Source organism: Cricetulus griseus, chromosome 3, assembly GCF_003668045.3.
Source record: "Cricetulus griseus strain 17A/GY chromosome 3, alternate assembly CriGri-PICRH-1.0, whole genome shotgun sequence".
NCBI lineage: Eukaryota > Metazoa > Chordata > Mammalia > Rodentia > Cricetidae > Cricetulus > Cricetulus griseus.
In genome coordinates, this window is record NC_048596.1 from 248,390,657 (window position 1) to 248,407,098 (window position 16,442).

The 16,442-nt window shown below is 37.6% G+C and overlaps 1 protein-coding gene across 1 annotated transcript; it reads left to right on the plus strand.

Annotated features, from left to right (window-relative positions):
• The first annotated feature begins 8,576 nt into the window (after nt 1-8,576).
• LOC100752847 (prolactin-3C1-like) lies at nt 8,577-13,613 on the plus strand. Its single transcript, XM_027409247.1, has 3 exons — nt 8,577-8,729; nt 12,251-12,430; nt 13,425-13,613. Exons 1-3 carry the CDS (start codon nt 8,577-8,579, stop codon nt 13,611-13,613), a joined length of 522 nt encoding a protein of 173 aa, XP_027265048.1.
• Nucleotides 13,614-16,442: the final 2,829 nt, after the last annotated feature.

Below are 16,442 nucleotides of genomic sequence, written 5' to 3' on the forward strand. Positions count from 1 at the left end.
AGGAATATCAACTGTTAAGATAAATCTTTCCGCCAAAAGCCGCAGAGCCCCACCGCCATGTGTGCGCTTTACGCCAGCAGCCTGCCTGAGTTAAGGCCCAAATGAATAGACAGAAACTTGTATTAGGTTCAAAGCTGCTTGGCCAATGACTAGGATTTCTCATCTTTTAGCTCAGTCTTAATTATCATAAATCTATATATTTTATAAGACTTATCAGATGCCTTAACGGCATCTGTTCTTGCCAGTGGATCACATCCTGCCTCTGGAGAAGGTGAAGGGGAAAGAGGGACCCTTCCTGTTTCTCCTTCGCTTAAATATGAGTCTCCTTGCTATGTCACTTCCTGCCTGGATCACACTTCTCTACTACGTTTCCAAGAATCCTCTTTGACTCTTAGTCCTAACTTGCTGTCTCATTGGCCAAACAGTATTTTATTTAACAATCAATAAGATAAACATACACTGTACATTCCCCATCAAACAACTGAACACCAACAAGATACAATACTAGTCACAGACACTCATATTAATGCTGGGCAAGACAACCTAATAGGAGGAAAAAAGCTCCAGGAGAAGGCAAAAGAGAGATATTCCAACTCCCATTGTTAGGAGTTCCACAAAAACACTAACCTAGCAACCATAGAATGTATGCAGAATTGCTAAGGCAGAGCTATTCAGGCTCTGTGATTGTTGCTTCAGTTCATAAGCCCGTGTGAGCCCTGCTTAGTTGATTCTTTGGGCTGTTTTCTCCTAATGTTCTGGATCCCCCTGGCTCCTATAATTCTTCCTCCCCCTCTTTCACAGAGTTCCCCCAAGCACCTGAAATATTTTTTAAAATAAATAATTTTAGATGCCTGCTTCTAAAATAATATTCCAGTTTAGTCACTGCTTAAACTTGAGGAAGTTTCAAGTTCGACAACATAAAATATCTTTAGAGAGCTGACTCATTTTCAGCAGCTTTCCAAAATGCCCACTAGGATCCAGATATGCCCCTTATTATGAAAATTCATCCCAGCAGCCAAAACTGATAGGAAAGCAAAATGTTCAGTGGTGTTTTCGTCCCAATTACCTGTTTCGTGTTTTGAATCACACTTAGTCCACCAAGTGATGCCTGTAGGTAATCTGGGATAGTATCATCTACTTGAGCATGGGTCTCCTCTCAGAGGCTTCATACCTGTAGACAATTCACTCTCCATATTCCAGCAAGCATCTATTGCTAATAACTACTCGTATATGGGTATTACTTAATAATGAATGCCTCTCTCATCAACAATTATGTAATGACAAGGTTGATCTCATGCAGGTTTTGTGCATACAGACATAGCTGCTGTGAATTACTGTGTTGCCCTGTCACAATTACCAATTGCCCTGTCATATCTAGCAAACACTGCCTTATGATAGATGCCCACTATCTCTGGCTCTGACAATGACACAGGCTCCTCATCTGTGACAGTTCGTGGGCCTAGTTGGGATTCTTTTTTTTTTTTTTTTTTTTTTTTGAGACAGGCTATCTCTGTGTAAATAGCCCTGGCTGTCCTGGAACTAACTCTGTAGACCAGACTGGCTTTAAACTGACAGAGATCCACCTGACTCTACTTTCCTAGTGCTGGGTTAAAGGCATGCACCACCCCCACCATCTGGCAGAGTATGTTTTGATATAGATGCCCCATTGAAGGCTGAGCATTCTACAATATTTTATACTCTTCATGTTTACCTATTGTTAGAATCTGTGTGAATTATCATATATTGCATAAAGTTGCTTCTTTGACAAGAATGATGGTTCAGAGATGGGCCACTCTATGTATATGAAGAAAAGTACTGAGAAGGAAATTTGCTACTATATACATTTAAGCAGAAAAAGAATATTATGTTTTTTCCTTAAGACCTATGACGTATCCATAAATAGAGCTTTGACAAAGTTAATGGAACCAGGAATGAGTTGTTAAGTATTGTAGAGTGGACTTTAAATTCCATGATAATGCTACTCCACCAAAATCTGTCACCATTATAACAGTTGGCATATCACGTCCACTAGTCAGTATAAAAACTGATGGGGTTAATAGTTGGGTAAAGATGTAGATTACCTTTTTCGACATGAAATGAATCTTCAAACAGTTTGAAAGCTAGTAATTAGGGATAAAATTTCTACTTTGGTACTGACAAGCAACCTGATGAAAACATTAAAATCCAAGATAGATTTGAGACCCTGTATCATGAAAAACCAAGGTGAAGAACGATAGATGAAGACACTTTATGTTCACAATTTCTCCACACACACATTTATGTACTGGCAACATATAAACACATATAAGAATATTATTCTTGTGGATCTTTATCCCCTAATTCAATAGACAGTACTAAAACCTTTATGCAAGATATTTGAGACATTGCTGTATGATATTAATCCTTGGGAGAAATAAAAGCATGTTTATTCACACAAAATATGAAAATGATGAAGAGTAAAGGAAAAATACCCAAATTCCATCAGGGTGAACCAGTGATTTTATCATGCTACTTCAGGAGTATGATGAAGGGTTACATGTAGGGAAAAAGTTGCTGAATGACAGCTACCTCATCAAAAGTTCAGCCGAGTATGGGTGAAGGCTCAGGAAGCATGGAACACAGTGTACAAGTTTCCAGCAGCTCAAAATGAGGATATTCTACTTTCCAATCACCCCAAAAGTTTTTAGTATCTTCTAGACTTCTCAGTTAGCTCTCTTCCTCCTCAAGGTAGCACAGCTGATTTGCTGTTGTTTTAGGACCCTTATCTACCTAAAACTCTACTCATGTCTCTGTCTGAGAGTATCGCTGATCAGTCTTTGTAGCTTATATACACTTTACATATGCTTGGATTTCACATATATGTACACACACATGTTATATAGTCATCATTTCAATTTCCTGAAATTTTTTACTGCCTGAATTGAATAAACTTCCCAGAAGTATTGAATATTTTACCTCCTCTTAGAGGACCCTGCTGTTTCACCTCTCTTTTTACATCCTTCAACTTTATGAGCTTCTCTGTAAGATGGAAGCTTTAATCACAGCTGAAACTGCTGAACAACAGACATTTCAAATCATAATACTCTATTCAGAAGATTCACCTAAGTTGAATCCACAGGCCTTTAACAACACGGATGAGGAGACAAAGATTAAGCCAAAGTCTAACTAAACATAGGAGTGCCACAAGAAGCTCATGAAAATCCAAACAAGCCTGTGCTGTGTTACATAAACCTGAACAAAACACCTATTGAGCAAATGGCATCTCATTGTTAAATGTTCATTCTTTTGAAATGTCACAAAGTACACAAAACAAATTCACATTCAGACCAGGAAAGTATCCTATAAGCATTCTTTACAAATGAGATCAGAAGACTCTGCTGATAAAGTGTTTGGTTTATGAATATTAGGACCACAGTTTACCCCTCAGAGCTAAAGATGCCCAGAAAGGTATCATGTACTTGAATCCTATTACTGGGAAAACAGATACAGGAATCCTTCGGTCACTGACCAGCCAGTTTAGCCTAAATGATGAGACTCATGTCAGAGAGATAACATTAAATAAGGTCTATAGCATTTCTGGGAATGAAATCAAGGATGTTCTCTGGAATCTGTATACACACACACACACACACACACACACACACACACACACACACACACAATGACATAGAAAGAACTGACCATGTCAAAATCAAATGACACTCCTGAGATAATTGGAAGCATGAGGGCAGGGGAGAGGGAGCTGCCAGAATGAGAGGAGGAGAAAAGGAGAGGAGGAAATGGAGGAGCAGAAATATTGAGTTGGGGGAAGAATAGAGGATGAGAGATACCATATAAGAGGGAGCTATTATAGGTTCGAGGAGAGATCTGGCACTAGGGAGATTTCCAGAGACCTACAAGGATGACAGGAACTGACAATCTAGGCAATGGTGGAAAGGATAAACTAAATGCCCTTCCCCTATAATGAGACTGATGGCTGTTTTTTATGCCATCCTAGAGCCCTCATCCAGTGGCTGATGGAAGCAGAGGCAGACACCCACAGATATACACTGAACTGAACTCTGGAATTTAGTTGCAGAGGGGGAGGAATGAAGATAGAAGGGGTTGGTACTAGGATGGTGAAACCCACAGAAATAGCTGGCCGGCCTGTACAAGGCAGGGGGCACATGGATCCTAGATGCTGTCTGGGGGCAGGTACAAGACTGATCCAGAACCCTGAACATAGATGTCAATTAGGAGGCCTCTACAGTCTAAGGAGCCCCTGGTAGTGGGTTAGTGTTTTTTCCTGGTTTAAGAAGGTACTTTGAGAGCCAATCCCACATGAAGGGATGCACTCTTGGCCGGGACACATTGGGGAGGGCGTAGGCCCGGCCCAGGATGATGTGGTGGACTTTAGGGAGCCCCCATTAAGGGCCCTACCCTGCCTGGGGAGTGGAGGGTGGATGGGGTGGTGGGTATTCGGGGGTAGAGGGACAAGGATGGGAGGAAGGGGTGGGAGAGGCAGAAGGGATTAATATGTGAAACGTGCTTGTTCCTAAATTGAACTAATAAAAAAATTACAAAAAAATCAAATTACCCTGACTTCTTTTTCCCTACTTATCTAATACACATTTACATATATTTTAGAGCCTCAGCCTCACATCAGAACACCAGGGAAAATCTATTAGCATCTAGGAGTTCTGTGTATCCTATCATAGAGGATATTGTCTATGAATTTTTCTCATTGGTGATTTAGAAGAAATTATACATGGAAACGTGGATCCTTCAAGCTATAATATGCATTTCTACGATTTACATGCAAACCAGAGGAAAAAACGTGGTAAAAGAAAATGTACTTGATTTTCTACCTTCTTTTTGAACTGGGAGACAGACAAAAGTGTCATATCCTTCTTGCACCCATGCCTGGGGTCATCCTGCATTTATAAAAGTTTGTAAGTCACAGTCATGATCATATCTAAGTCTGACTCTGAGTCAGACTAGCCAGACCTTTCCGGAGAGTTAGATACTGTGGGCCCCAGGGTGTCTCTGTTCTCTTGTCTAGATGCATTTTTGTGGTATAGTTTAAACACACACAGTGGATTTGCAGGGGTTTTTTATAGCCAAAAATTGGAAATTTCTCATCATTTTTGCATTGAGCTTTAGGATATCCAGCACTGCAGAATTTATAGAAATACAAAAGTCTGTTGTAAAAGGTGGGCAGTCTAATAGACAAAAGGTGGAGCACGCTGAGTATTCAGAATGTACCCTCTCCCATGAGAACTCAACCATAGGATGATGGTTACAGTAAAGCAATTAAGATTGAATGAACAAAGGAAAGTCAGACACTGTTGTCATTGGATGCTCAATGGTACTTAGTTTTTAGAATTAACCAGGTACTAAGGGTATACCTGTATCAGTATACTGTGAAAATTTCACTCTTGATGTAAAAATAATAAAATTGATGAACCATGTAAAACTGTGTTTACAGGATATTTGCGAGTATTTGTTTCTGTGTGGATAGTAAAGCGATTTCATGTTATGTGTGAAAAGAAAGATGATGAGAAAGAAATTACTCACTCATCTGTAGGCCATGTGAATAAACACATTTATTTACTAATCTGTTTATTCACAAATAAATAAACCTGTAATCACCAGACCCATCAAGCACATATGTGCCAGAACCCATAAGTCAGCTATATGGGTCAGGGTAAGTGTGTATAGCATAGCATAATAGGATGAGGTCCTACTTTACCCCTTAATGGTCAAAAAGTTACCTCAAATGATCCCATCTGGTTAGAGGGACATTACCACACAAGATGCTAGCATGAGGTAACTGTAGGAAAGGCCAAATGTTGGTAGATAATAGAAAATTGAAAAGAGTATCGTCTTCCACCTATGCTTAGATGGTTGACTGCTTATCTTAGTACTTGATAAGGCTGGAGCCTTTTCATTTTGTGCTAGTCATGTTAAAAATCTGTGTAGACTCTACATTCTCCATTTCAATTACAATTGCATTCTCTTGAAGCGGTCTTCCATCGATAATATTACATTATATAAAGCTAGGCCCTCCATGATTTTTTATTTGAAAAATAATCTGGGAAAAGAATTAAGATGGTAGTTAAATAATTTGTCTGAAGGTAGTCAGCACGCATGTGAAAAGCCATTCTGGGTATTAGAAGTTTATTGAATCAGATGATGTGCCTTGGGTCAGTTGTTTTCCCCTATGAGTTCAAGGAAAGATAAGCACATGATACTAGTAACTGTAAATGCTGTTGGGTTGCAGATCAGAAGCATATAGTTTAAGCCTTAATACTGAAGAAGATGCACACTGTGATTTAATAATATGAAAAATTCAGGTTTGTAGTAATGATATAGCTGCTCCCAACATGTGGCAACATGGTACCAAAACACACTATGCTATTTTGTTCCCAGAAATTGTCAACAACTGTATTATTCAGCCACATGGGAAAGCCATAAGGGAATCTATCAAGGTATACATAATACTAAGTCTAGAAATCTAACATTACAGTTAGAGTTGAAATGATGGCCTTGTCCTAATTTTAATTGTTAACAACTGCATTGTTCAGCCACGTGTAAAGCCATGAGGGAATCTGTCAATGTATATCCAGTAGTAAACCTAGCTTAACAGTTGAGTTGCAGGGGCAACTGTGAAGTACCAAATCCACATGCTATAGAACTAGGTTCTACCAAGGAAGGTATGATTGTTTCTTTTGTTAAATGGTGTGATGATGGACCTGAAAAACTACCTTCTAAATGTCTGTGTGTAGGTTACTGGAACTGCAACCAACATTGTTGAGAGGAACCTTTTACAACATTTGGTGGTTGCTGCCATAGATTCATGTTTTGTTACATTCATGAGAATAACTTAGTATTGCTGCGGTACTATAGCTTAAATTTGAGAAAGAATAGATTGTATTTACCACCTGAAAGGTGGCAGAAAGAATAAAGGCCCAGAATTAGGAAAACATTCTTAGGAATAAGCACATTACTCCTCACAGAAATGACTATGAGTCATTAGGAGAAGTCTTTGATTTGCAAAATTACTGGAACCCTAGAGATAGCATGACAAAAAACAAAAAAAAACCACACTGAAGTAAGACTGTGGTACAGGTGGAGTTAATACTCCCTGAAGGAAGAGACTCATTGTCCTATAGACATTGGCTCTTGTGTTCCCCTACAACCCTCCACCAAGCTCTGCTTGGCTTTAGGTACAGTCCTGTTAGTATATATAGGAGGTGGAAAACTGACTGAAGGCAGCATTCAGGTCAAGCAGCTTTCCTGAGCTAGAGGCTATACCATTGTGGTGAAACTTCTCAGAGATGCAGTTGTCATTGACTCAACTGTGCTCCCGTAAGTGGCATTTATCTTTGTTCCTTTAAGTGAGCTTTATCAATGCATTATGTGGTTAAGGTGGGTTTGTATATTATCTTTTCAATGCTCTTATCATTATTATAGTTTTCAAAGAACTGATATTTGTCCATGTCTCACCTGAATCAAGGCAGGGGAACTGAGAATTTTATAGAACAGAATTGATCAGTAGACCTTGAAATAACTGGTTCTCTAAGGGAATCCTCCATCTCTGGTAATACATGGCAAAGTCCAAAGTCGTTTTGCATTGCTTTTGTTTTTGCTATAAATAAATGGACACAATGTTGCAGGTATCTAACTGGTACCCACTCTGAACCATCTTCAAATTCACAGGTCATCTTCCAGCAAAATAAAGAGGCTGATAAAAATGAACAAGTTGCTGAAATTTAGGAATTGGGCTTTATTGAAAACATAAGATTAAATTGTCTTATTGCCCCAATCCAGAATAAGGAAGCTAATGATGCTTGCATAGGGTTCAGCCAACCTAGGTCTCAACCTGCCTGTGCCTTGGGGGCTGCTTTCTGACATGCAAAGTATTGAAGAATTAATCTTCTGGGAGAAAAATCATTATATTATCTGAAAATATTTTCTCTCCTACATAGGAAAAAAAGAAGAAAGGGAGGAATCTGTAATTATTTGGGTTGCCAAGGTTTGGACCTGTGTCTGCTCACTTTACTCAACCTTAATAAATAAATGTTCAATTAAAATCTAACATAGGCAATGATGGCAGGTTTGGTTCTTTACCATTTTGGTGTATGCCAAATAAAATGGCAAAAGAAAATAAAAAGCATGTTCATGCTAATCACCTTAAGTCCTGGGTGATATTAAAGAAAAATCAATTAATCACAGACATAAAATTTATTAAATGAACTGGAAAATGAGCTTACATTCCCAAGATATTAAAACATGCAAAGTGATGATTTAAGGACTCTGGTTTTGGATCCATCAATGCTCCAAATGTTTCCAAGTTTGGGAAGCCATTCCAGAGCAGTCAAAGCTGAAGGATCACCTACCTCCCAAGGTGTCAACTGTGGAAACATATCTCCCTATATTCTTCCAGTGGAAACAGCATCTGCCTAACTTCAGTTGTACAGAACTGAGTTGGCACAGGATCCTTAGAAATGATAGGATAGTGCTTACTACACAGGGTAGCTCTTGGAACCTCAATTGAAAACATCATCTCAGAAATTTTTCTCTGTGAAGCAGGGATGGGCCTGTTGCTGCTGGTGTCAAGCCTGCTCATTTGGGAACATGTGATCTCCACCTCAGATAACCAGAGGTCCAATGAAGAACTGTATTACAAAATGCTGTCCATTTCTCATCACACCCGTGTAGTTGCCCGAGACATGTATAAAATTTTAGTAAGTAACTCACTTAATTCAGAATTCTTCTCTGAGTGAATGTGTGAAAACTCTTCATTTTGACCATAAAGCATTAGGAATCAAATTTTAACTAATATGTTTATATGCAATAGAAATAACTAATTATTAAATTGTAAATGAGAGAATACAGGAGGTTTCATGAAATACGAAGATTTGTAAAGAGGGAAATGGCTTTTTTCCAAATTTTCCTCTAAGAAACCTTAAAAATAGGCATTTTTGTATTGAATTTCCACTTTGAATATTAAGAATATTCATCAGGTTGGAGCTGTGTTTTTCTGCTCATTTTTCAGAATGCCCACAGAGGTATTATTCTCAAAGGGTTCTATAGATATCCAATGTAAGGCATTGCAGTGCATTAAATTATTTGGAAAAAAAACAAAACTAATTTCTAACACTGTAATGTGGAAAACAAAAAAGTAGGTGTTCATCCCATTACTAGTGGGGAGTGACCGGTTAATATAGGAGTATTGGTGTAGAAGAGAGTATTTCCTTTCTTCCTGGTAGAGATACATATTTGTGATTTCTTTAGGTGAGTCACTACAGTGAAAACAATAAAGACAGTACAAAATTAGGAATATGAAGCACGTGTCTATAGAATTGTAGTAAATATACCTTCTCATTGTCATTTTCACTCATTAGTGTTTCTATAATTCCTTCTTCACTCACAATCTTTCAAATACAATGTTCCTAAAAATCCACTAAACTTATAAATTTGATGAGTGTTACTATTAATTATATATATTTAAATTAATAAATACCTCAAGTAAGCATAATCTTCAATTGATTGATATAGTCACATTAAATGCTGTTTTGTGAATTCTACCCTCATTCATTGCTTAAATACTTCTTAAAATATATCCAGATTTTTATATTGGAATTTGATACCATCAACACAACTGAATTATAAATTTACCATGTAGTTGGTATGGTCTAACTATAACCCAATTTGCTTGAGAAAATAGTATAAATATTCAGTTATCAACCTAGCAGTAGCATATAAGCTTGAAATAGAAAACAAGTTATTCATGAATATCAATACAAAGGCACTGTTTGATGGTACTCAACTCAAATCCTGCAGAGTTCTGATACTTAAAATACTAAATATTTTTGGGTTAGAATATTTCTTATTACTTTCTTTCAAAACAAAAATTTTTAGGAATGGCAAAACAGCTAGAGCATAGTGAAGGAGAGTTGAGTTTGTGAGGCCAGGACATGCAATTGCATATCTAATAGAAAGAAAAAGATGATAGGCTGTATTTGCTTCAGTCCTCTATTTCAGTGTTTATCTAGTCCTTATGTGATAAAATTGAAAATCTATCAAATACATGATAATGTGATCATGGGTGTGTTTATTATATTCTACAAAGACTTGAATTATTTCATTTCCTCCAGGATGCAAAGTTTTCCAAGGGAAAACGGCTTAAGAACAATGGAAATAACACCTGCCATACTGCTTCCATCCCTACTCCAAAAAAAGTAGGTTTTCCTCCAAGATATTTACCAAAACAACTTTAGTAGTAGTCTGGCTATCTGTGCTATGTGTGATTAGTGGGACTAAATCAGTTACAATAATCTCAGATCCAATAGAATGAAGGAAGAAGGATCAGGCAGGTACCTTATACCACACGGTAGGTAACATACACACTAAGTCAAATGTCAGCTGATATTATGGCAGATGCCTAAGTTGCCCATGAAGAAGATCATTTTGCCAGGACCTTGCTAGTGGGATTAACTTTTTTGATCTGAATTGGATATTAATGTTTAAATATATATCCATACACATGTGGAAGTAATCAAATACGTAGTAATACGTAGTGTTCATTATGTAATTCTAAGGACTCTTCCTCTGTCAGCAGGCAAATTAAATTGCCAGTCTGCAGTTTATTTTTGAGTTTTGAAACTCCCTTGGTCTTATTTCTGTTTCAGTATTTTGTGCAGTACTCCCTGAGAGATCTACATTTTCCTGTATCTTAATTCCAAATAAGCTGAAGAAAAGGGTTCTCTGCATAGTGTGTTATGTATCTCAGGGTAACCTTTATTTTGCTGGGGTTTTCATTTCTTAGTAGCTCTTATATGTGATTGTTTTATTCCTGCCTTCAGACTCCCAGTCATAGTCAATCTTTTGTGATTTCTATATGATCTTCTCATTAGCACCAATCACTTATATAAAACTGTACTTATAAAAATGCAAATATAATAATAGAAATTAAAGTAAAATAGGTGGGGAAGAGAATTTTTCCACAGATCTACTTTCCTATACACTTCCAAAAGCAGTATGTTGGCACTGATACACATATTAGACACAAACATTTCTCTAACATGAGATACTATTAGAAAAAATAAGGAACTAGAGGTTCAGAAAGGTTTAGAATTTAATTTGTACCTCTTACATGTCATTAGAAAAAAAACTAAACTGAGGTAGTGGTGGTACCCTCCTTTAAACCAGGACTAGCGATGCAGAGGCAGGTGGATCTCTATGAGTTCAAGGCTAGCCTGCTCTACAAAGCGAGTTCCAAGATAAGCTCCAAAACTACACAGAGAAACCCTGTCTCAATAAACAAACAAACAAACACACAAAAACCAACAATAACAACAACAAAAAACATTTAAGAGGTAATTAGTTTTATGTTAGCAAATATATTTCTTTTTTCTTTCTTTTTTGTAGTTAAAAGATTTATTGAATTTCTTCAGCATTTAAAAATATTTATTATTGTTAATTACTATTTTTATTTAAATTAGTAATAATCTTGCTTCACATGTCAATCCCAGCTCCTTCTCCCTACCCTCCTCCTCACTCCACCCCCCATCATCACCTGCAAGCCCCCAGCCCATCCTCCCTCCGCTCCCCAGGGAGGGTGAGGCCCTCCATGGGGGATGTTCAGAGTATGTCACATCACCCCATGCAGGGCTTAGGCCCTCCCCTTGTGTCCAGACTGCCAGAGATAAATACTGATCTACTACCCGAGGCCCCATAGATTGCCAAGTCCTTCTCACTGACACCCCCATTCAGTGGTTCTGGATCAATCCCATGCTGGCCTCTCAGCCATCAGTCTGGGGTCCCTGAGCTCCCTCTTGTTCAGGTCAGCTGTTTCTGTGAGTTTCACCAGCCCAGGTTGACCCCTTTGCTAATCACTCCTCCTTCTCCGCAACTGGATTCCAGGAGTTCAGTTCAGTGTTTAGCTGTGGGTGTCTGCCTCTGCTTCCATCAGTAACTGGATGAAGGCTCTAGGATGGCATCAATCTCATTATCAGGGAAGGGCATTTAAGGTAGCCTCTCCACTATTGCTTAGATTGCCATTTGGTGTGATCCTTGTAGATCTCTGGAAATCTCCCTAGTTGCTAGATTTCTTACATCTCTACAATGTGTATCATGATCCAAGAAACTTTTATGTACTCATTGCTTATAAATCAATATTATAATATTTGTCTTTATATAAATACACAATGTATCTGCCATGCTGTTTTACTTACTCGATGCAATGTTCAATCTCATTGCTTAGACTGAAGACCTTCTGAAAGTGATCATCAATATTTCAAATGCCTGGAAGTACCCACTAAAGCTGCTACCACCTGCAGCATTGACTCACTTAGGGTCCTATCATGGTATGCTGACAGGAGCCATACAAGTTAAATATGGAAATGAAGAGGTTCTGGCGGGAGCCAAAATTTTACTCAGGAGGGTAAGCCATCTCTTCACATTTCTTTGATCATGTCATGTGTGAAAGAGAAATTAATTTTTAAAAACTTCATCTCCAAGAGTATCCAATATGTTCACAACCTTTCCAATAAGGGAATCACATACATAAACAACCCCTCATAAAGTTGTTTACTGAGAATCCAACACATAAATGATCTCAGCTGTTGTTTGTAGTAATTTGGACCGAAGCTACCCTAAATGAGAGGGGCACACCTGCCTAACCCCGAATAGACAGTCATTCTATGTCTTCAGCACCCTAACTCATTAAAGGGAATTCTCATCATGTCTAAGAGCTAGGGAAAATATACAATATGGAGAATAGATTTAGTTGAAAGGCAAAGAGATAAGGATATTCTACCAGAACCCATAAAAGTATAGAGGGCAGATCATGGAAAGTACTAAAGACATGTAAAACTCTCCAAAGTGAAAGAGCTAGCACCATTCTCTCCAATGTTCTTTGGTTAAATCTGTATCTACAGCCATATAGCAACTTCCTGCTTTTCCATTTTTCTAATACACATGCATATTCCTCATTTGGGACCAATGGCACATCCAAAATAGTGAACATCTATTTCACTTCTAATTTTATGTGCTAATGCCTTCATGATACCTTGGATTAGAAACCCGACAAGACACAATTTTGACTAATTTTCTACTCTTACCTTTTCTTGCAAACTTCATTCAAAATGTAGAAGTAGTATGGATCAGGACTATGGAGATTGCTCATGTCTGTGAATGCCTTCTTTGCATGTATGAGGACCTGAGTTTGACTCAAAAATCCTTTTTTTGATTCTTTTTAAGATGTTCTCTTAATTTTATCTAGAACATACCAGGGATCTGCTTGTCTCTGTCTCCCTAGTGCTGAGATTACAAGGAAAATTCACACATCATCTTTCATTGATAAGAATGTTTGCAAAAGAAGTAAGGACCAACTATATACCAACAACTACATAACACTTGTCCTTTTTGATGTTTAGATGCATCTTGAATTTGAAGAAAATGTCTATCCTGACTGGCCAGAACTAAAACAATTAAGGTCTTCCAATGAAGAAAGGCACCTTTTTGCATTTTATAAACTCTTCTTTTGCCTACGAAATGATACACAAAAGATTGACCGCTATCTCAAGACTCTGGGGTCCCAAATTATCAAAAACCACAGGTGCTAAGTATAGATACATGATATTTGCTGCTGAGATGCCCCTTGATGAATGAACCAGACCTTCAATGCTTTGAAAATTCTAATCTACTAGATTTTTTATAAAATAAAATATGATTCATTAGAAATGCCAATCTGGAGGAGAGCATTTACCTGTTTCTTGTGTCCATGTAATATAAGTTAGAAATATAGCATTGCAATGTTTCTTTACAATTTTCACAAATGATCACGTTTTTTGAAAGAAAGTAAGATGACTGAAAAATTACTCTAGAATTATGGGAAGTAATGAGCAAGCTATAGAAATATCAAGATATTTCTATTAATCAGTAGAAATAAGATGGAAACATGCAGATATGCCTTGAAATCAAACAATTCTGTATGAGAAAAGTTTCATGATCCAAGGAAAGATGGTTTAAGTGCTGTAGTTTTGCACTGTCTCCAGATACCATAATGTTTCAAACTTCCCCAAAACATGTTAGGATGTAAGTATAAAATGTATCTATATTTCTCCAGTGAAAATCTTCCACTATGGTCTTCCATAACACCATTTTAGAAAGATTGCAGTGGTCTTCAGAACAACTAATCTGACAGCTCTTCATCCCATATTCAAGTTATTCAATGCTCTAGCCACATTCTCTAGTTATTACTTCCATATAACAGGAAAGCAATACTTCATCCATTCTCACAATGTTCCTGCCACTTCCCTTTTCTGCATATCAGTGACTGTGACTTCCTCTGAATTCAGTAGATAGGGACAAAAGAAAAATGGTGACACTGATAAGTAGAGTATTACTGACTAACATTGAAGTTAGAATCTTCTGAGAATCAGGTGCTCCTTCCAGGAAGCATACTGGTGTGGTACAAATATATGTTTGGGGATACATAAAAGAGTGGTACCTGTCAAGAGGTATGCACTGTCTAAATTCTCTTAACACTTCCACAAGTGCACCATCTGTTCACACCTTTTAAGCCTTTGTTTCTGACCCTCTTATTTTAAGGCATGGTATTTGAGGAAAGTAGCATCAGACCTATTCCATTAGCAGAGTGGCAGCAACAATGGGTCTCCAATGACACCTTCCTCCCCTATACATTCTCTTGTATTGTTATAGAACCAAAATGGAACAGAAAGTCAAATTTCTTATCAGACATTCTCTCCAGGAATATACATCTATTATTTCCTTCTTTTGGACTCCAGAGTAATTTCATATATTGGCAGTCATCTAAGGGTGAGAGTGTATCATATTACCTTAAAAGACCACCAAAAATACATTTGAACATTCTATTCATTCTATCTAAAGAAAAATTATTGGGTGACTGTAGCTCAGTTTGTTGACAGCCATTAAGCAACTTAGGAAATGGATAATTTCACACCCTTCACTGTAGTGAGATATCCAAGTTTGAGCATAATCCAGGTGCAGACATGTCAGGGTGGGTTTAGGTCTGAGGTTGGGACAGGTGGCTGAGACTTTCTCTTGCTTCTGGTGAGATCATGGAGGGAGCCTGGGTGAATCTTTGGACCTAGAACTTTCAGCAGTCACCCACCTCTTCACCTGTCCTGAGTCTAGTGAATCTTTATTCCTACACAGTACTTCTCTCCTTAGAAGTCAGAAGGATTTCCAGGTTGTCTTTTGCCTCACTTATAGCATATTTCCAGACAATCATAAATAACAGATGCTGATAAATGACCCAATACACTTTTTATAATCAATATCCTAACCCACTTCTCTTTGATTTAGGTAGCCTGGCTGGTCAGTGAGCTCCGGGGACCTATCTCCGTGCCCTGCTGGCTTTCTACTTCCTGATATGCAAATCTTCCTCTTGCTTTTGTTTGTTTGTTTGTTTGTTTTTTTTTTGGCCATGCTTGGTTCATATTTTCTTTGTTATTTTTTGAGACACTGTAATTGTATGTAGGCATATGTATATATACACAAAAATATGCATTCTTAATTTTTGATTAGTTCTGTGTAAACTTTGGTCATTTTTTTTAAAACATTTGCTCACTTCTGTAATTCTTCTTAGTCACACCGTCCTTTTATATCCACCCAATTTTTGTCTTGATTTCCCCCCACATATCAAGTATGGTTTGGGTTGTTTATATATTCACAGATATGTGACCTTCCTCTAGAATGTGGTAGACTTTCCAGGGACAACACTTAAAGAAAACTCCCTCTCCTCTTAACAACTATCTATTGACAATAGCTCCCAACTTAGGTCTCCATGTCTTGCATGTAGTGCATACATGCTTTCAAAACTATTATGAATTCATATGTATAATCACCTTGCTGTTTCCAGAGGACATAGATTTTTAAATATTCTTTTATCACACTATACTTTTATAATATCCCCTACCTCCACGGTGATCCATGAGCATTCTACATTCTTGTGTTCACATATATATGAAATCTTCTACAGTAGTAAGTTAGCTTCCATATGACTGTTTTAAGAGATATCTCAGGTTATTTAATCCTCCCCCATTCCTCCTCCTACCTTCTTTCCCATGCCTGACTCCAGTATAACCATTCCTGTTTCATTACCCACCCCTGAATCTTTTCTATCACTGCTGTGAATTCAAACTTTGGTCCTCAAGCTTGTAGGGTAAGAACTTTAGAGACTGATATATCTCCCATTTAAAAATCCTTAAAACCTGAATGCACTTTTCTTTCTCATGTACTCCTTTTCTTTTCCTGAAACTTTCTTCCATGTTAGATGTATTCTTTTACCTTCTCTATTCAGTAGCAATAGCAATATACATAAAGAGAACTTTGAGTTTCTGCAAGTAATATTTTAAAACATTTGGAGTGGGGGATTATTTGGTTTTTGTTTCTTATTTAAATGTAAA

Bases quoted from the DNA above. Each gene is read 5' to 3' on its own strand.
- LOC100752847 (XM_027409247.1), top strand. From the start codon at position 8,577: ATGGGCCTGTTGCTGCTGGTGTCAAGCCTGCTCATTTGGGAACATGTG. The intron at 8,730-12,250 runs GTAAGTAACTCA...CTCATTGCTTAG, and splicing joins GAGACATGTATAAAATTTTA to ACTGAAGACCTTCTGAAAGT. The intron at 12,431-13,424 runs GTAAGCCATCTC...TTTGATGTTTAG, and splicing joins CCAAAATTTTACTCAGGAGG to ATGCATCTTGAATTTGAAGA.